At 43.1% G+C, this 22,009-nt stretch overlaps 1 protein-coding gene across 1 annotated transcript in view; it reads right to left on the reverse strand.

Annotated features, from left to right (window-relative positions):
- The window catches only part of LOC118385566 (laminin subunit gamma-3), a 244,519-nt gene that overhangs the window by 101,276 nt on the left and 121,234 nt on the right, over positions 1-22,009 (reverse strand). Inside the window, exons 10-11 of the mRNA XM_052521317.1 lie at positions 16,191-16,389; positions 5,167-5,276 (exon numbers count right to left, since the gene is read on the reverse strand). Coding sequence (XP_052377277.1) covers positions 5,167-5,276; positions 16,191-16,389 — 309 coding nt within the window. The remainder of the gene's footprint in view (positions 1-5,166; positions 5,277-16,190; positions 16,390-22,009) is intronic.

Consider the following 22,009-nt stretch of genomic DNA (forward strand, 5'->3'; position numbering starts at 1 on the left):
GATAAGGGGACAAGAGCGTCAAGTGAGGCCATATCTAACAGAGTCGTAAGGGACATTAACAACACTCACACCTCCACAATCATTCCAGTATGGGTGTCAACCACAAGTGAGCCAGATCGTGAAGTTCTTGTGTATGCACTTCTTGACACCCAGAGCGACACCACTTTTATCCTTGAAGAGACAACAAAGGCTCTCAATACAAGGAAGGAGCCAATCCAACTGAAACTCTCTACAATGGCTTCAAGGAATACCATTGTGTCCTGCCAGAAGCTGTCTGGTTTGCAGGTTAGAGGGCTTTACTTGGAGAAGAAAATCCCTCTGCCAACGACCTACTCGAGAGAGTTTATTCCTGCAAACAGAGATCATATTCCTACTCCAGAGACTGCAAGAGCATGGTCTCATCTTGAACACATTGCAGAGGAGATTGCTCCTCAACAGAGCTGTGATGTCGGTCTCTTAATTGGCTACAACTGCTCCCAGGCTCTCCTACCAAGAGAAATTGTGTCTGGTAAGGGAAATCAGCCTTTTGCTCAGAGAACAGATCTTGGCTGGAGCATAGTCGGCTATGGAAATCCATGTATCGACTATGGCGACCCTATTGGAGTGAGTCATCGGGTTATCGTTAGACAGGTGATGCCAAGCCTTCAATCTTCTTCCAACCTCACAAATCAAGTACACTATGTTTGTAGAACACGTGTAAGAGAGGTAATCACAACACTGGACATTATCAAGACGCTTGAATCTGACTTCAACCAGAGAGCTGCAGAAGAGGACCTCATATCTCAAGAGGATATCCGGTTCCTGAAGAAAATGAAAGAGGGCATCAGACGTAAGGACAATGGACATTATGAGATGCCGCTGCCGTTTAAGGAAGAAAGACCCAATCTGCCGAACAATAAAACATGTGCAGTTCACCGACTCAAGTGCCTGGAAAGGAGGCTAAGGAGAGACAAGCAGTACTACAAGGACTACACAGCATTCATGGAAGAGACTATAGCTTGTGGAGATGCTGAGAAGGTCTCTAAAGAGGAAATTAACAAGCATCCAGCATGGTACATCCCGCACCATGGGGTTTATCACCCACAAAAGCCTGGGAAGATACGAGTCGTCTTTGACTGCTCAGCTAAGTTTCGAGAGACGTCCTTGAATGATCATCTCCTTACCGGTCCAGAGTTGACAAACACATTGCTGGGCGTCCTTTGTCGTTTTCGTAAGGGGCCAGTTGCAATCATGTGTGACGTAGAGCGCATGTTCCACCAGTTTCATGTGAAAGCAGAAGACCAAGATTATCTACGGTTCCTTTGGTGGGAGAATGGAGATCTAGAGTCTCAACCCTCAGTGTATCGTATGAAGGTCCACTTGTTCGGCGCAGCTTCATCTCCTGGTTGCGCCAACTATGGTCTCAAACATCTTGCTGCCGAAGGACGAGGAAGCTTCAGCGAGAAGTCTATCCAGTTCATAGAAAGGAACTTTTATGTCGATGATGGGTTGACGAGCGTATCGTCTGAAGCTGAAGCGGCCCAGCTGGTGAAAGAAGCAAGAGAGCTTTGCAGCATCGGCAAACTTCGGTTGCACAAGTTTATCTCTAACAGCAAGGAAGTTATAGCCACAATTCCCAAGGAAGAACGTGCCAAGGGTGCCAAAGACCTGGATATGGCTCTGGGTGAACCACACATGGAGAGAGCGCTTGGTGTACTGTGGTGTGTCGCATCAGACGAGTTCCAGTTTAGAGTAGTTGTCAAGGAACGCCCACTCACAAGAAGAGGAGTGTTGTCTACAGTAGCCTCTGTATATGATCCGCTTGGGTTTGTGGCACCCTTTGTCCTGGCGGGGAAGCAGATCTTGCAGCGGATGTGTCGTGACAAAATCGACTGGGATGACCCCCTTCCAGATGACCTACGTTCCCAGTGGGAATTCTGGCTCCAAGGTCTACAAAACTTGTCTGAGGTAAGGATCCAACGAAGCTACTTGCCATCAAGTTTCAAGGAGGTACAGAGTTATGAGCTCCATCACTTCTCTGACGCTAGTACCTCAGGTTATGGAGAGTGCTCATACCTCAGAACAATCAGCACCGCAGGAGAAGTTCATTGCTCCCTAGTTATGGGGAAGTCGAGAGTCGCCCCCTCCAAGGTTACGACCATACCACGACTGGAACTTTCAGCAGCGGTGGTAGCTGTTCGAACAAGTGACATGCTCAAAAAGGAGCTAGAGATACAAGGTCTACAGGAATACTTCTGGACCGACTCGAAGGTAGTTCTTGGCTACATCAACAATGAAGCCAGAAGATTCCACGTCTTTGTAGCTAACCGTATTCAACGCATTAAGCAAAGCACAGATCCCGAACAATGGAGATATGTGACCTCTGAAGAGAATCCTGCGGATCATGCTTCCAGAGGTCTCACATCAGAACAGCTCATGGCTTCCAACTGGTTCACAGGTCCAGACTTTCTTTGGCATGAAGAACTTCCCAAAGGACAAGTCAAGGGGAAGAGTTCTCAGACAATGATCCAGAGCTGAAATCCCTGGTCCATGATACCCAAGCAAAGGAAGAAAGATCATTACTAGATCACCTTCATAAGTTCTCAGACTGGGCAAGAGTGGTAAAAGCTATTGCCAGGCTCAAACGACATGTCAAGGAAGCCATAGGCTTAAAATTGAGGTCAGTGAAGCTACAAGCATAGAAGAAAGGAGAGAGGCAGAGCTCACCATTATAAAGATGGTTCAAGAAGCAGCTTTCTCCCATGAGATACACAACCTCAGGCACCAGAAAGACATCAAGACCAAAGATAAAGCAAGCAAGTTGCATAAATTGAGTCCATTTCTGGATGAGCAAGGTATCCTCAGGGTGGGAGGTCGCTTGGCTCATGCAACTCTTCATTCCCATGTGAAGCATCCCGCAATCCTGCCAAGAGATAGCCACTTGTCAGTGCTGCTCGTCAAGCACTATCATGAAAGAGTACGACACCAAGGACGTGGAATGACGATCAATGAGCTGCGATCCAACGGTATATGGATCCTAGGATGCAGCAATGCAGTTTCCTCTCACATCTACAAATGTGTGAAATGCAGGAAATTCAGAAGATGTACAGAAGGGCAAAGGATGGCAGATCTTCCGAAGGAACGCACGGAGACCGCGCCTCCCTTCACATACTGCGGGATGGACTGCTTTGGACCTTTCTATGCCAAGGACGGAAGAAGAGAGTTAAAGCGTTATGGGCTCCTATTCACTTGCATGGGCTCCCGAGCAGTTCACATTGAAATGCTTGACGACTTAACCACCGACGCTTTTATCAATTCCCTGCGTGCATTCATTGCCATACGCGGTAATGTTCGTCAAATCAGATGTGATCAAGGCAGCAACTTCATTGGCGCAAGACGAGTTTGTGGACGCCCTGAAAGAAATGGATCAAACACGACTGAAGGAACTTGGATGCGAGTTTATCATGAACACCCCATCTTCAAGTCACATGGGTGGTGTTTGGGAAAGGCAAATCCGCACGATACGAAGTGTCTTAACATCCACTCTTGATCAGTCAGACGGAAGACTCGACACCGCTTCTCTGCGTACCTTTCTCTATGAAGTCATGGCGATTTTAAATAGTAGGCCCCTAACTACGGAATATCTGAATGATCCATTAGGTCCAGAACCTCTCACGCCAAATCACATCTTAACAATGAAGTCCACAGTTATCTTACCGCCACCTGGACAGTTCATCAAGGAAGATCTTTATCTCCGCAAGAGATGGCGCAGAGTACAATTTTTAGCCAATGAATTCTGGACAAGGTGGAAGAAAGAGTACCTCTAAACCTCCAACACAGACAGAAATGGAGTAAAGACAGAAGAAACGCAAGGATTAATGACATTGTCATTTTGCAAGATGATACTGCACCACGCAACCAGTGGAAATTGGCAAAGGTTACAGAAGTGTACCCGGGACAGGATGGCCGGGTGAGAAGATTCAAGTTACTGATCAGCGACTCAACCCTAGATGAGAGAGGTAAACGCATCACCAAACCCACCTATCTGGAGAGGCCCATCCATAAGACAGTCACCCTCCTGGAAGCCGATCAAGAAACCTGCAGACCCCTTTCACAGAAATCACTGGTGATTGGTGGGAGTGTAACTGACAGTTAGACTTACAGGTTATGTCGTTGTCTTTTGTTTGAATTGTTTATGTGTCCGCTGTGCGGGGGAAATGATAATACAAGCGGAACTACGTAGCTAATACTGCTGTAACGGGGATCCTTATTGTAGCAACACACCTTTGGAGGGAAGGCAATCCTGCGCTGCGTTAGCTAAGTTTTCATGTCATCGGGCGTAGTTCATAAAGGTTGAAGAGTGTATGTTAGGATGAAGTGTGAATTCATGCCAGGAATAATAAGTGTGAAGTTTGATTTCCTCCCTTCTGTATAAGCAGCCAATGAGGTATTTGTTCCTTTATTCATGTGTTAATCTGAACCTGTTATAACGCCGGTTAAACTGTTATGTATGTAAGCACTTCAGAGTTATACCAAGCTAATAAGTCACTCGTAAGATAAGGTTGTAAAGAGTGTGCTTAACTGTATTTTTCATTTACTTTATAGTTCTCACGGAAGGTGATAATTCTGACTAAAACTACAGAATAAAGCCGCCAGTTAAAATCAAGGAACGGTTGTGCTCGTGGTTACTGAAGGGAGCTACAAGGCGCCAAAGTATACTGAGATTTTTTTAATATAAATATGAACTTTATCGAACAAAACATACATGTATTGTGTAACATGAAGTCCTACGAGTGTCCTCTGATGAAGATCATCAAAGGTTAGTGATGAATTCTATCTCTATTTCTGATTTTTGTGACTCCTCTCTTTGGCTGGAAAAATGGCTGTGTTTTTCTGTGTCGTGGCTCTGACCTAACATAATCATTTGTGGTGCTTTCACCGTAAAGCCTATTTGAAATCGGACACTGTGGTGGGATTAACAAGAAGTCTATCTTTAAAATGGTGTGAAATACTTGTTTGTCTGAGGAATTTTAATGATGGGATTTATGTTGTTTTGAATTTGGTGCCCTGCACTTTCACTGGCTGTTGTCATATCGATCCCGTTAGCGGGATCTCAGCCATAAGAAGTTTTAACACTGTTGGTGTTAACATTCTGATCTTGCGGCGTGCACACACACACACACTTACAGTTGTGTCCTCCTGCGTTGCTGATCCTGAATGCAGTGAGGTTGAAGAGAAGACTTTGGAACTCGAAGGCAGACAGAAAAGGCCTCAGTCTTGTCTCCTCCTTGTGAAGTCTGGAAGAAGACAAACACAGGGCCATGATTACTGAGGACCGCACCATATTATTACAGTATGTTTGTATGAAGGAATGCATGAAGGAATGCATGCATGAATTAATCTGAAAATCTCACATCACCCACATCACACATCTGAAATCTAGTATGGGATGGTTTTTTTTAGCATTGGGGGAGCTGTGTGCACTGTGGGAGCTGCGTACACTATCACTTTATCTCTGTTTGATATACAGCTCATACTCTGTCCTGTGTGAATGTGTTATATATGAGCAGGGTATGTCATATCTGTCTATGGGTTTGTGTTGACAGTATTTTAAGTCCTCTCTCTCGGTCTCTCGGTCTCTCTCTCTCTCTCTCTCTCAGTTGGATCTGATATGATTGTAACAGGTCTTGGGTATGTGTAATTTCAACTGACTTGTGGAGTCACTAGTAATTACTATTGATGGGGAAACAAAGCTTGAGAATATCTTTGAGAATATCCAGCCAATTGTGTTGAAAATCAGTTCATTACTCGAGGCATTGATAAACACAGTGTACACTAGTGGCACCTGCTGGTCAAAATTATTTTAAACAACCCAATTTTGATTGATTACATCGCATGTGTCGCAGCGCGTGCGCAGGGTAGACTTTTGTCTTCTACTGAAATCAATACCAAACCAATCTGGTTGTTGTTTGACAAAACTAAGCACCGGACGTTGTGAATCATGTGCTTCAGATAAAGTGATACAAGCATCGGTACGCTGTTTCGAAAAACAAACTGCTTAGCGATTTTGTCGCATCCCTTGGAGCTCCGGTATCAAACTTAACATCACCAGTAATTAACAGTTCAAGGGTTGTTCATGTGGATTTTCCCTGTCGTATGTTGTAAATTCCCGCTTCCCACTTGGTTAGAAAAGCAGCATCATTACTGCATTTTGAAATGTAGGTGGGACAATGTGCTGTCGGGGGCTCATTAGCATATTTATGAGTATTACAATTACATGGTGACTAGCTATAAAGGAGTCATGCACTTAAGTCAGCCTTTTATTAAATCAGCCCTTCAATGTTTATGAACAATGTACATTAATTGGGATGACGTTCCCCCTTTATATGAGACCAAAAAGAGTTTGTTGAAAGCCATGCAAAGAATAACCCCATCTGCCAGCTTCTCATAGGTCACCGCTGTTACAGTACGCTGCTAATCAGCAAGTGATATGCATGTGGTTTACAGAAGAGACAGTGAAGATTGTTACTACCAAACACTTTCAAAACTTGCAGAACAGATCTCGTCAAGAAAGCACTGTATTCGTACTGGCATAACCATCATAAACATAATCTGCTACAACACTTCCACTGACGGTTGGCAACAACCTCTCTTCCCTGTGAAATGTTATTAACATGCGGTAAGGCGATCTGTGCCTCTCTGGCTGATAAGATTGCATGTTTTCTGCTCCTCCAGAGGACGGTGAAACAAATGAGCTGCCAACTCTGGATGAGCTCCCATTCCCCCTGTAGCTACGGACGATGAATACTGATTGAAGGTCGTTTTTGTTAAGCAAGAATTGTTAAACAACAGTGTTTTATACTGTGACTAAGTTGATGTCCCAGGGACAGTTATTGAAAACATAGGTCAATCCATCCTGATTGTGGTAAGAGATATGGAAACAATTGTTCACATTGAGTGATTCACCTCTGAATCTACAGATCGCTTGTGTATGTGTGTGTATTTTCAATGCTCACTCCCATTTATAGAAGTATAACATTTCAAATGATTATAGTATTACCATACTAATTGGATTGTACAACCCAGAATGAAGGGTTTGAAATTATGAAGTGTCCGTTTTTTTTCTGTGTTGATCTCCCTTACTTTAATAGGAGTATAGCATATTTTGAAATAGAAGCTAAAATTGAAATGCTTGCATTAAAATGTAATGGTTATCATCAACCATGTGATATGAAGGATGGAATGTGATGGAAATGTGTATACTTGTGCTTTTCTATTTACCAATTTCAATGTTCTATGTTTGTCCTTTCTATAAACCAATTTCTCTGTTCATGCAAGTGACTGACTGAACGAATCCTTACTAGTAGCTGCAATTTGGCAGTATGCCAGACCTTATTTTGAGAACAAAATATATCTCAGTTTCAAGGTTTCAGCTTAGAGAGAAGCCTTGTGAGGTATTGGTCATGTTATGAACCAGTATTGGTCGGTCACAATAAACAAAACGGTAATGATGGATGAAATATGCTAAATCATGCAAATATAACTTATCTGTGTATTGCCATATATAAAACAACTGCGGGGGGCCCAGTAGAGCTTCTGACAGACATTCACTATGGTGCATTAACTTTTTTGGAGCATCTCTAGCGCGCTGACAATAAACAATTATTCGAAGATTGACTTCGAAGTGTCGCTGTGTAAGAATTTCCACAACAAAACCTACAAGGCACCGAACCCAGAGATTGCAATTTCAAGTCCCAAAATAATTCATTTATACTCTGCGTCAAGTGTCCTTGAGCACTGGTAGTTTAAGTTGGTGGTGATAATTGGACATTTATTTTCTTGATTTTTGGAAGCATTTAGCAAAGTGCAAAAATGCATTCTTTGCAAATAGGTCTGCGGCCATAACTCTTTAATGCTCACATATCTGGTGGTGTAGCTGCACTGCAGCAGGACATTTCAGGTTGTTAGTGGCCAAGAAATGATGTGTTCAAATACCATAGGTGTTGTCACTGTACAAAATTATACAAGAATGCAGCATCATACTGACATTTGTAGAAATAACACAAATAAATTGTATTTTAGGCAAAATGCTGAAATATAAAATATAACCACCATTTGCCATGATGACACCTTCCACCAGTCAAGCTACATTTTCAGTTTACACATTTAGACATGAAGTCTATTTCATTTAAAGTTAAAGTATACTGTTAACTAGCTAGCTAATGTTAGCTGGCGGGCTCACTAGCTAAGATATGATCTTATTAATCGTAACTCAGATCCATTTGCTTTGCTAGTTATAGCCTATCTATATCTATAGCCTAGTTACAACCTTTCTTTCGTATCGTCTGAGATTCCCAAAGATTGGAAAGCTGCCGCGGTCATCCCCCTCTTCAAAGGGGGTGACACTCTAGACCCAAACTGCTACAGACCTGTATCTATCCTATCCTGTCTTTCGAAGGTCTTCGAAAGCCAAGTTAACAAACAGATTACCAACCATTTCGAATCCCACCGTATCTTCTCCACTATGCAATCTGGTTTCAGAGCTGGTCATGGGTGCACCTCAGCCACGCTCAAGGTCTTAAACGATATCATAACCGACCATCGATAAGAGACATTACTGTGCAGCCGTATTCATCAACCTGGCCAAGGCTTTCGACTCTGTCAATCACCACATTCTTATTGGCAGACTCGACAGCCTTGGTTTCTCAAATGATTGCCTCACCTGGTTCACCAACTACTTCTCTGATAGAGTTCAGTGTGTCAAATTGGAGGGTCTGTTGTCCGGACCTCTGGCAGTCTCTATAGGGATGCCACAGGGTTCAATTCTCAGGCTGACTCTCTTCTCTGTTTACATCAATGATGTTGCTCTTGCTGCTGGTGATTTTGGGGCAGCAGGGTAGCCTAGTGGTTAGAGCGTTGGACTAGTAACTAGAAGGTTGCAAGTTCTAACCCCCGAGCTGACAAGGTACAAATCTGTCATTCTGCCCCTGAACAGGCAGTTAACCCACTGTTCCTGGGCCGTCATTGAAAATAAGAATTTGTTCTTAACTGACTTGCCTGTTTAAATAAAGGTAAAATAAAAAAATAAGAAAATTCTCTGATCCACCTCTATGCAGATGACACCATTCTGTATACTTCTGGCCCCTCGTTGGACACTGTGTTAACTAACCTCCAGACGAGCTTCAACGCCATACAACTCTCCTTCTGTGGCCTTCAACTGCTCTAAAATGCAAGTAAAACTAAATGCATGCTATTCAATCGATCACTGCCCGCACCTGCCCGCCCGCTCTGGACGACTCTGACTTAGAATATGTGGACAACTACAAATACCTAGGTGTCTGGTTAGGCTTTAAACTCTCCTTTCAGACTCACATTTAGCATCTCCAATCCAAAATTAAATCTATAATTAGCTTCCTATATCGCAACAAAGCATCCTTTGCTCATGCTGCCAAACATACCCTCGTTAAACTGACCATCCTATCAATCCTCAACTTTGGCGATGTCATCTATAAAACAGCCTCCAACATTATACTCAACAAATTGGATGCAGTCTATCACAGTGCCATCCATTTTGTCACCAAAGCCCCATACACTACCCACCACTGCGACCTGTACGCTCTCGTTGGTTGGCCCTCGCTTCATACTGGTCGCCAAACCCACTGGCTACAAGTTGTCTATAAGTCTCTGCTAGCTAAAGCCCCACCTTATCTCAGCTCACTGGTCAACATAGCAGCACCCACTCGTAGCACGCGCTCCAGCAGGTATATCTCACTGGTCACCTCCAAAGCCAATTCCCCCTTTGGTCGCCTTTCCTTCCAGTTCTCTGCTGCCAATGAGTGCAACGAACTGCAAAAGTCACTGATGCTGGAGACTCATATCTCTCTCACTAGCTTTAAGCACCAGCTGTCAGAGCAGCTCACAGTTCACTGCACCTGTACATAACCCATCTGTAAACAGCCCATCTATCTACCTCAACCCAATACTGTATTTATTTATTTATCTTGCTCCTTTGCACCCCAGTAACTCAACTTGCACATTCATCTTCTGCATATGTACCATTCCAGTGTTTAATTGCTATGTTGTAATTACTTTGCCACCATGGCCTATTTATTGCCTTAACTCCCTTATCTTACCTCATTTGCACTCACTGTATATACTTTTTTTCCCTACTGTATTATATGACTGTACGTTTAGTTAATTCCATGTGTATCTCTGTGTTGTTGTATGTGTCGAATTGCTAGGCTTTATCTTGGCCAGATCGCAGCTGCAAATGAGAACTTGTTCTCAACTAGCCTAACTGGTTAAATAAAGGTGAAATAAATTAAATAAAACAATTGTTAGCTAGCTAACATTCAACGTGGTTGGTTAGCTACCCGCAGATTCATTAGCAACATGTCTCAACAAAAGACTCCACTATGTAATTTACCATTTCAATAGAATGTCGCTGTGACAATTGTTAATAGACGTAGCTGGAACAGAATAGCTGATTAATTTATGAACGCTCAACACCAGTTGAATATGGCCGGTGTCAGTAAACATTGCCAAAAAAGCGTATATTGTTGCCAGCAGCATAGTTGCGGTCACCAACGCTCTGGATAACATAAAAACAACCTAACCAGCTCTGCTAGGGCGAGTAAAGTGGTCAGTGAGCTGTTCTCTCATTTGAGTCTGGGAGTAGCTAGCCAACATTAGCCAGTTAGTTGGGTGCTTGACTGTTGTTGTTAGGACAGAACGCTCGGATCAACCCTTAACACATCTTAAGGTTCCTCCCCTTTTTTTCAATTTTCACCTAAAATGACATACCCAAATCTAATTGCCTGTAACTCAGGCCCTGAAACAAGGATATGCATATTCTTGATGCCATTTGAAAATAAATACTTCGAAGTTTGTGGAAATGTGAAAGGAATGTAGGATAATATAACACATTAGATCTGGTAAAAGATAATACAAAGAAAAAAATAAACATTATTTGTATTTTTTTTGTACCATCATCTTTGAAATGCAAGAGTAACGGCATAATAAATTATTCGAGTCCAGGCACAATTTAGACTTTGGCCACTAGATGGCAGCACTGCGTGTGCAAAGTTTTAGAGTGATCCAGTGAAATCTCAAAATGTTGTATCAAGACTGCCCAAATGTGCCTAATTGGTTTAGTCATACATTTTCAAGTTCCTAATTGTGCACTCTCTTCAAACAATAGCATGGTACTCTTTCACTCTAATAGCTACTGTAAATTGGACAGTGCAGTTAGATTAACAAGAATGTAAGCATTCTGCCCATACCAGATACGTCTCTGTCCTGGGAATTCCTTTGTTTCTTACAACCTCATGCTAATCACATTGGCGTACGTTAGCTCAACCATCCCGCGGACGGGACACCGATCCTGAAGCAGTTTTAACTAGCTTCTCATGGTTTGATGCTGTCAAGACCGGTACTACTTAATCACATTGGATGAGAAATAACCTAGCTTTGGCAGCTATTAGTCTACTATAGTGTGTCGGCTTGGCTGATTTCTGTCTCTTCTCTCTCCATGTCACTCGTTGAACATCATCAGTGGACCAGGAAACCACTGGAAGTCTGGGTTAAGTATGTGGTGGGAGCCCACACACACAGGCAGGCAGACAGTCGCATACTGATAGAGACACAGAGGGACAGGGGGAAGGAGAGAAAGAGGCTGGAGAAAGAGAAGAGTAAAGAGAAAGAAGAGAAGTGAAGAAGAAGAAGAATTTAGATGATATATTTTAAACAACCTGTTGTCTCTCCCCACAGTCTACAAGGCAATGAAGAACTACAAAGGCAAACCCATCCAACACTATTTAACATGAGGGCATCAACCCTACCTACCCCGCTACTCTCTGTGATTGAGATGATCCTTGGAACCAGGCACGGCGCCAGGATTTCTTTCTCTCACAGGTGTAAGGGGGGTGCTTGACCAATACGTGGGGTTGCTAAGAAAATAGTTGATTTTCATGACTTCAGAGTTATAAGGAAGTTCTCATTTTTCAATAAAGGCAGATATGCACAGAGCACATTCGATATATAGTGGGGCAAAAAAGTATTTAGTCAGCCACAAATTGTGCAAGTTCTTCCACTTAAAAAGACGAGAGAGGCCTGTAATTTTCATCATAGGTAAATTCATTAAAAATCCTACAATGTGATTTTTGTCTGTCATAGTTGAAGTGTACCTATGATGAAAATTACAGGCCTCTCTCATCTTTTTAAGTGGGAACAACTTGCACAATTAGTGGCTGACTAAATACTTTTTGCCCCAATGTAAATGTAGTGTTTAATTGAATTTGGCCCAAGAAAATTCTACAAAATAACTAGAAGCCTAATTAATACAATGACAAGAAACGTCTTTCACGTTCAGCAAAGCTGAAAGCGCCCATGCACTGAAGTCTTTCAGCAATAACAACACAATATATCCAAAATGCGACAACAACAAGAAAGTGCATTTGTTCCATATGCATAATCAGACAACTGTGCATTGGTAATGATGTTTCGGATGAAATGGCTATCACAAAGTCAGAAATTAAATTCACAATATCCGAAGTCCAAAGCTAGCAGCGATGAGCTGCTCTGGCGCTCCATCACGTCGTGGCTCTCTCCAACTCATCTTTCTCATCTCCCTCTTCTTCGGCCCCCTCGGAGACAGGGTCTGGGTATGGATTTTCAATTTCTACCCGCACTCTTCTCTTGATCAGCAAACAGTCCATTGCTGCGGGGTGAGATGGGCGGCTCGCTAGCTAGTAGTTGTCTCACTTAACGTAGACAAATGTGCGCGGTCACACAAACCAGACTCCTCCTCCTCCCCCCACCCACACACACGTCATAGGGTACATGTGCGGCACGAGCACACAGCCAGGGATCGGATTGGGAACAGAATGGCTGGTTATTAACTTTGACATATTTCTTTATTTAAAAATAGAAAAACATACTAAAATGCTTGAGTGGGCTTAACTGGGGCTACGCAGATTTGTAGGACGGGGCTACAGCCCCTCCTAGCCCTGGTGTAGCGCCATGCATGCGGGGAACAAAACACCACTTACCCTGGATAAAACATTCAACACATTCACACAACACAAGTAGGCTCACAGTCATGACAAACAGCATGCTATCTGTCACCAAGACAACATTGCCAGGGGATGTGAGACTGTGTGTTGTGTTGCTGTGTGCTTCCCAAATGACACAAACACAGGCATGCACACTCACGCACAGCCTCTGAGTCATTTGGAGAAAAAAAAGCTCAGAGACAGCTTCTACCTCCAGACTGTTGAACAGCCATCCCTAGCTCAACCAATACACTATCTACTTTATATTGGAAATACAGTCATACTTGACATGCACATTGATAATTTATACTGCACTCTTCAAAGAAAAGAAGGTTTTAAGTAGAACCATATAGGGTTCTTTGATTTGTCCCCATAGAGGAAACATTTTAGTTGCAGGGTAGAACCCTTGGCAAAGGGTTCTACCTAAAACCCTCAATGCAGGGTTCTTCATAGAACCTCCTGTAAATTATTTTTACTTCGACCCCTCTATAAAGGGTTCTTAGAACCATCAACAAAGGTTTTAACAAGAACCCTTTTAACCACTAAAGGGTCTTCCAAGAAGCCTCTATGAAGGCTTCTACTGAGAACCCTATATTTCTTTGAAGGGTTCTTCTTAGAACCCTCTATGAATGGTTCAAACAGCCTTATTAGCCTCTAAAAATAAAAGAACCCCTAAATGACATTATCATAAGGACTTTTTTTGAACGCCTAGTTACACACTAACAAACTGTTCTTGAAAATATTTCAGATTACTCAAATTCCTGACGTTAACGTTTTAAACACTAATGCTCAGGCACTATTTAAAAGAAATAAGAAAACAATTCAACAAAAATCTCATTCAGAATAAGAACAGTTCTTTGTAGAACTCTTCTTGCTTTCCAAAGACTCCTTCTTGTCTTCAAAACAATCATCAAAGAACCCTTTCTTCCAAAAACGGTTCCACATATCAAATTTTATTTGTCAGGTGCCGAATACAACAGGGGCAGACCTAAGTGAAATTCTTACTTACAAACCATTCACCAACAATGCAGTTTTAAGAAAAACAACAATAAAAATAAGAAATAAAAGTAACAAATAAATAAGAGCAGCAGTAAAATAACAATAGCGAGGCTATATACAGGGGGTGCTGGTACAGCGTCAATGCGCGAGGGCACCGGTTAGTTGAGGTAATTGAGGTAATATGTACATGTAGGTAGAGTTATTAAAGTGACTATACATTTGATTAGATGTTCAGGAGTCTTATGGCTTGGGGGTAGAAGCTGTTTAGAAGCCTCTTGGACCTAGACTTGGCGCTCCGGTACCGCATGCTGTGCGGTAGCAGAGAGAACAGTCTATGTCTAGGGTGGCTGGAGTCTTTTTATTTTAGGGCATTCCTCTGACACCGCCTGGTATAGAAGTTCTGGATGGCAGGAAGCTTGGTCCCAGTGATGTACTGGTCTGTACGCATTACTCTCTGTAGTGCCTTGCGGTCAGAGGGTGAGCAGTTGCCATACCAGGCAGTGATGCAACCATGCTCTCGATGGTACAGCTGTAGAACCATTTGAGGATCTGAGGACCCATGCCAAATCTTTTCAGTCTCTTTAGGGCGAATGGGTTTTGTCGTGCCCTCTTCATGGGATGTTATAGGTTCTTACGTAGACCTCTTTGCTTTACAAAGAACCCGTCTTCTAAAACGTAAAACGGTTATTGGTAGAACCCTATCCTGTCGCAAAGAACCAATTTTCAACCCTTTTTTCTAAAGGTGTGTATCTCTTATGGTGTACATATCGGTTTAATACCGTGCATACTACTTCCTTTTCCTTACTTATTTTATTATCTGACTTGTGATTGTTATTGATTTTGATATGTGTACTGCATTGTCGAGAGCTTGCACGTAAGCATTTTGCTGCACCGTTTATACCTGCTGTAAACTGTGTACGTGACAAATAAACCTTGATTTGGCGAAGCTCTTAAGAACTACCTAGGAGAGAGAGCTCCAGAGAAAGACATTGAAAAGTCCGCTTCACATCTTCTCAGCTGAGCTTTCGGGATATAGCAATGTGGTGCCATGATAAGATGAGTGCTCCAGGACGAGGTGATGCTGTGTGTGTATATGTGTGTGTGTGTAGGGCCAGATCTTTGTCTCTCTAATGACGTGTGTGGAGCCTGTCACCAGAGAGGGCCCACACAATGACAGTCCTGTCTCCAGGTCCCGCTGCTCTGAGGGGGCAACCAAAGTACCCCCTTCACCCAGGCTGGGGGTTGTGGGGGAACTCATTACTCATTATGCATAGTCACAAGAAAGGACATAGCACTGTCTGTCACAAAGCCATAAGGCAGCTTCCATAGTACACACTTTAAAATAATAGTACTGAATAGTCCCAGATAGGGGTTCTTTGGCTTGTAACTATAGAGGAAGCCTTTACGGTGCTACATACTGTAAAACCCTTTTTTGAAGGTTCAATAAATAATAAATAATAATAATGTTCATAAGGTTCTAAATGGAACCATTATGGTACTATAAAGAACCCTTTCCTAATGTTCTATAAAGGATCATTAAATAAGGTTTTACAGAGCACCATAAAGTGTTCCACTATGGTTACAATCCTTTTTGGGGCTGTATAAAAAACTGTTTTATGGCTCTTTATAGAATCTTTATGGAGAATGGTTCTATAGAGAACCTTTCACAATCTGAAAGGTTCTTTATAGATCCTTCTGAAGAACAATGGTTTACTTATTTATTCAGTTCAGTGTTGTTGCACCAGCTGACAAGTTGAATCAACCTTGAAAACAGCTGGGGGTCTCCGAGGTGAGAGTAAAACATTCACAGTTAACACAGCCATACAATAGCCTTTCACAAAACACCACCATTAAACACAGTCATAAAATGACTTGGCATAACACAACATATTAGATAAACGGGAAAAAAAAGAGCTGTGAAGTAAACCACGCCCCAAAATATTCTAATGAGCTGAATGTATGAATATCATACAGCCATGGAGATGACACTGTTCATCCATGCAGTCTGAGGTTCATACACTGTACTGTAAGTAGGGGTATTACATGTGTGTATATGATTATGTGATGTAGAGTGGCATAATAGTAGGTGTATAGCCGTATTTTATATACACGTCAACACATGCTATGCACACATATCACACCCACACCATTTTGTTTTACCTGAGAGTGAAGGTGTGCTGGGGAGCGAGGCCTGGCTGGTGGACAAGTCCAGGTTGGGGTGAAAGGTCAGCTGACAGGGTGATTCCAGATCCTTCCAGAAGAACAGTGACACTGTGAGGGAGGAGGCACTGGGCCTCGGCCGTGAAGGTCAGGGAGAGGAGCTGGCCATAGCTCAGGAGATGGTTCCCCAGGAACTTCTCTACAGGAGCAGAGAGAGGGGAGGCAGGCAGACAGACAGACAGGCAGGCAGACATCAAGGGTCAGGGGATAACCATGCAGGCATTTAGCTATCTCACATCCTGTCAGAGAGAAAGAGAGTCTTTGTGTGTTTCAAGTTCAGCTTCCCGCCATCTGACAAACATGCTGGAAGGGGGAGTAGTGTTGAATGAGAGCTTTGGCTTTTGGTGTTTATATATATATATATATATATATATATATATATATATATATATATAAATAAGAGAGAGAGAGACAGAGAGAGCTTTTGGTGTTTATATATATATATATATGAGAGAGAGAGAGAGAGAGAGAGAGAGAGAGAGAGAGAGAGAGAGAGAGAGAGAGAGAGAGAGAGAGAGAGAGAGAGAGAGAGAGAGAGAGTGCATGTGTGTGTGTAGTGGAGTGCGAGGGCCAAGGCTCTTGTAACCCACAGAGATCACAGTGGGAGTCTGGCTGTGATTACCCTTCGTCTTATCTCGGGCTCATTACAGCACATTAACACCACTTCAAAGAGCTACACACACACACACACACACACACACACACACACACACACACACACACACACACACACACACACACACACACACACACACACACACACACACACACACACACACACACACACACACACTCTACAAACCAGCACACTCACTGCAATGATCAGCACCCAGGGATCCCAAATACACTTTAATAAAAGAACACATGGGAAAAATATCCCTGAAAAAAACAACATTTTGAGTTATGGGTGGGTGAGGAGGAGGATGCAGAAGATCCTGTTTACAGAAATATGTGAAAATGAAGCACTATGACAGATAAGGAAAGGTGGACGGGCATTTCATCATTCAAGATTGATTACAGCAATAAAAACAGGATTCCACCTTAAAAAAAGGCAGATGTTTTTCAGTAAGGCAATACACAACTGCATAATCTGCCGCAGTATGAATGATACTCTATCAGACCTGGGGCTCTATTCAATCTTTGTCGCTGAAGAGCAACAGACTGCGCAATAGAAATGTAAATGTAATTTCTGATTGAACCGACATATGCAGTGTTTACCGTGAATCCATTTTCCACGACCACGCTGACGTTGCCTTCAAATTTCAGTCACGTTGTAACACTGAACTTCCGTGATGCTGATTGAATAGAGCCCCTGGATTCAAATACTATTTGAAATCTTTCAAACGCTTTGAGCATTTGCTTTAGCCTCCCTGGAGGTTGACTGGGCTTGCACTTTTGGGACTTATACTGTGTATTGGTTCCATTGCAAAAGGCAAGTTCAATTAAATAGTATTTTAGCCCAGGTCTGTGTTTCAACAGTGCAGCCCCCGCTGTTAGTCTATGTGGCTGGCTGAGGTAGTGTGTTTTGAGTGTAATGGTGTGGGTCATGTATCCTGGTCTCTCCTGGTGGTGTCAGGCTGCAGTACACACACACACACACACACACACACACACACACACACACACACACACGCACACGCACACGCACACACTCTTCACAGTCACGAGTGGGTACTGTTGTGCGTTTTACTGTTATTTGCTTTGGATATTCAAGAAGTGGTTCACGTGGTACCCTTAAAACGTCAGGGACACTCAACCACAAATCAATTCATAGGCACTTGTGTTTAACTAAGAATTTTGAGTAATTAAGTTACATAGTGTATTTTCCACCTAACCAATCAGATGGCATGGTGTAGATACTGCCATATTGCTTATACTCATCCAGTCCTCTCAGATCTACATAAGTGCCAATGGGGGTGTAATGGATTTTTAATGTTTGTGCTTTTCTTACAACGAATTTCTGTGTTCTACTCGTGTGCTGTTCTACAAACCAATTTCTGTGTTCGTGCAAGTCTCTGACTGTACAAATCCTCACTATATCAGTAACAGCAACTTGGCAGTACGCCCAGACCTTGTTTTGAGAACGAACAAAGATATCTCAGTTTTAAGGTCTCAGCTTAGAGAGAAAGAAGCCTCGTGAGGTATTGGTCTGTCACATGTGACAAACCAGTATCGGTCTGTTGGATGAAACAAAATGATTAATGATTAATTACTCATGCTAAATCATACAAATATAACTTGTCCGTACATAAGACAACTGCTGGGACTGCTCAGTAGGAGCTTCTGACAGACATTCACTGTGGTGCATTACGTTTGTTGGAAACTCTCCAGCGCGCTGACAAATAACAATTATTCATTTCATATTGTATTTGAGTGTCCCTGTGTAAAGATTTCCATGACAGGGGTTTGATGGTGGGATTAGGCAGGAAAATGAAGTCATCTCACAGGATGAAAGATGCTGCGCTGCCCCCTCTGGTTGGTCCTCCAATGTTTTATTATGATCCCCCCCCAGAACCCCACTAGGTGACTGGAACTCTCACTGTGATCACATCAAGATGGCATTCTACCATTAGAATAGATTTGTATTCATTGGTTTATCACAGGAGAGTAATTGAAAAGAGACAACCGCTTTAAATGTGGACCTCTGTGAGTCCGAATGACAGTGTTTCTGATTGAACTAAGAAGACGTGCGTGAAAGCAGTAAGTGTGTGTGTTTCTGTTTGTGTGTATGGTTGAGTGTGTGTGTGTGTGTTTTGAGTGTGAAAATAAATCATTGTTCACTTACTTTTCTCTGTGATGTGCTCAACCTGAACCACGACTGACCTCCTTCCACTGACACACAAAGTACCCGTCACGATGCCTGACACCCCAGTCACATTGAGTGAATGGTAGAGGAGCCCTGAGATCAATCGAGGGTTTAAACTCTCCAAACCAATTAAATCAACTCCATTTCAATTAGATAGCCACCGTTTCAAACAAACAACTCTAAGTCCCATGGAGGCCTCTAACTTACATCGACCACTGTGCAACAATACCTGAACAGACAAACTAACTTCACCCAGCAGAGAGAGAGAGAGAGAGAGAGGGAGAGAGAGAGAGAGAGAGAGAGAGAGAGAGAGAGAGAGAGAGAGAGAGAGAGAGAGAGAGAGAGAGAGAGAGAGAGAGAGAGACCAAACTGGGACAAGTGTGAATCCAGTAACCTGCTCTACATCGTCTGTAGCAGTGGTTCCCAACTCCAGTCCTAGATTACCCCCAACAGCACATTTTAGTTGTGGCCCTGGACAAAAAAAACACCTGATTCAACTAATTGAGGGCCCGGTGATTAGTTGACAAGCTGAATCAGGTGTGCTTGCCCAGGGCTATGACACAAATGTGCGCTGTTGGAGATACTCAAGGACTGGAGTTGGGAACCATTGGTCTACAGGTGCAGCATAGCTAGGGACATGATTACATGGATAACAGGCAGAAAGACTACACCACCTGGTGCACAAAGACATTCAGGATCTATTAGACCATGCTGCACCCTAGTAAAACATGCAATGTTAGTTTAAAAAAAGAAACGGACCCCAACAACGTAATCTACTTTGTGGGTGTGATAGAGTCTCTTGAACATTCTTGACCCCAATCAGTGTGGTGGTAAATACATTTTCTTTCACAGGGATCTTGAACGTTCTGGGGCTCACATCCAATCATTGATCAGGGTAGTGGATTGTCCTGAATGTGCTGGGATTCACATCCAATCAGGGATCAGGATGTTGCTTGTCCTGAAAGTTATAGGGCTTTCCTGAGGAGTGATTATCTTACATCCAATCAGGGATCAGGGTTCTGGTTTGTCCGGAAAGTTCTGGGGCTCTCATCCAATCAGGGTGAACGTTTGTCCTAAGCATTCTATGGCTCACATTCAATTAGGGATCAGGGTGATATTTTGTAATAAACGTTCTACAGCTCACATCCAGCCTAGAGGACATATGCTGAAAACTGTCCCTCTCCCTTCTTCTCTCCCTAGTCCTTTAGTGCTGTCCCTTCCTCTCTTGGAGACCCACCCTCCCCCCTTGGATTTCTGTGTTAGCACCATGGACTGGTGTAGAAATGAATATGATCCTGCACCATGTCAGACACTAAAGCACAGGTAGCTGGTTCTGGATGAGGGGTGTTAGCTACCTGTTGGACCCTTGAGCATGGAGGATTGGAGAGGAGAAGCCTGCAACATGAATTGCCATGTCAGTGATTAGAGAGGCTGTTGAGGAAAGTGGTTTCGGCTTGGAATCTATGATAGAATCTGGCAGCAGGATTCACTCAAGTGTTCAATCTGTTGACAAGTGCTGTGTCGCCGTAGGAACGTGACCTTTCTACTCTGTGTCAACTAGCAGCAATCTTTTCTTGGCCAAGAGGAAGAGGACAAGTGTGGTGGTAAATGAATTTGCTTTTCACTTTCACTCTATGTAACTCCCTCACTACCTTCTCTATCTCTTTGAATGACTCCAGCTGAACATCGCTGGATGATGCTCCGAGTAATCCGACCTGAGTTTCCTCCATTGTATATCGACGATTGTGCTCCTTGGTACCGCAGTGTCGCCTGGTACTTCTGGAAGCCGGGGTAGAAGCACGTCGATCCCCAACACTTCTCTCTGTTCTCATTACACTAAGACACATCCTGATCTGATTCTAGACATAGCCAGGCGTAAAAAGAGACGCACTGAAATAGGCGACAAATAGATTACTAAGAATCAGAGAAATTGCTTTCCGTCTCCGTGTCGTTTGGTAGCAGAGCATTGTCACTCAGATTTATCTTCCGCTTTAGTGAGAAATGCAGCCGGAGGATTATTGCACAAACCGAGAAAGACAGAGAGAGAGGGAGAGAGAGAGAGAGAGAGAGAGAGAGAGAGAGAGAGAGAGAAAGATAGAGAGAAATCCTATGCATGTCCTTTGCAGCCTGCCTCTCCGCTCTAATCTTTAAAGTAACTGTACACATGAGGGAAAAAAAGGCAGGGAGAAAACGAGATCATTAAAAGCAACGGCGGGGCAATGGATCTCCATATTTTACTACGCTGCGAAACAACACAAACAAAGTGCTGTGCCGGCGAGATAAGGGGACGGGCTTGAACACGAATCACTACGTGGTGGCCTTCTGAGACACTGAAGTGATGGACGAGCTTCAAGAAAACAGCAAACGAAACACGTGAATCAATAAACAGTCTAAACATATCCAAGTTGACTTAACAGCATATAAGAAACTCAAAATATATCCCCCGAAACGGACCCAGTCATTTTCCCTCCCAGGCGTCTTCTGTGATCTAAGGCTTTTCATGCTTGGGTTCTTAAAAAGACGCCTGTCTAAATGAACATAAAACCAGCAGGATGTGTTGGTAGTTAATGGGATTTCCGCTATTTCTGTTTCTCTATATCTATGTTGACTGCTGATTCGCTAGGCTTGATCCTCGGTGCAGTGAGTAGCCACCTTGAGCTTAGGCAGGCTGATTTCCACATGTTTGTTCTTCCAGCATGGCCAAGACATCCAATTCCATCAGGCCTATTCTCTCATGGGGCTCCAGCTACATAGGTTGCGTCCCAAATGGCAAACTATTCCCTATTTCGTGTACCACGTTTGACCAGTGCCCATAGAGAATAGGGTAACATTTGGGACGCAACCAGAGAGAGCCCCTAAGTCCTGTAGCGGGGACAGCTATAAATGTTATATGCTAATGGTCATGATAAGAGTCTGCTGTGAGAAAATGGTGTCGCAGTTATGACCTTATTGG

The sequence above is a fragment of the Oncorhynchus keta genome, chromosome 6, assembly GCF_023373465.1.
Source record: "Oncorhynchus keta strain PuntledgeMale-10-30-2019 chromosome 6, Oket_V2, whole genome shotgun sequence".
Taxonomy (NCBI): Eukaryota; Metazoa; Chordata; class Actinopteri; order Salmoniformes; family Salmonidae; genus Oncorhynchus; species Oncorhynchus keta.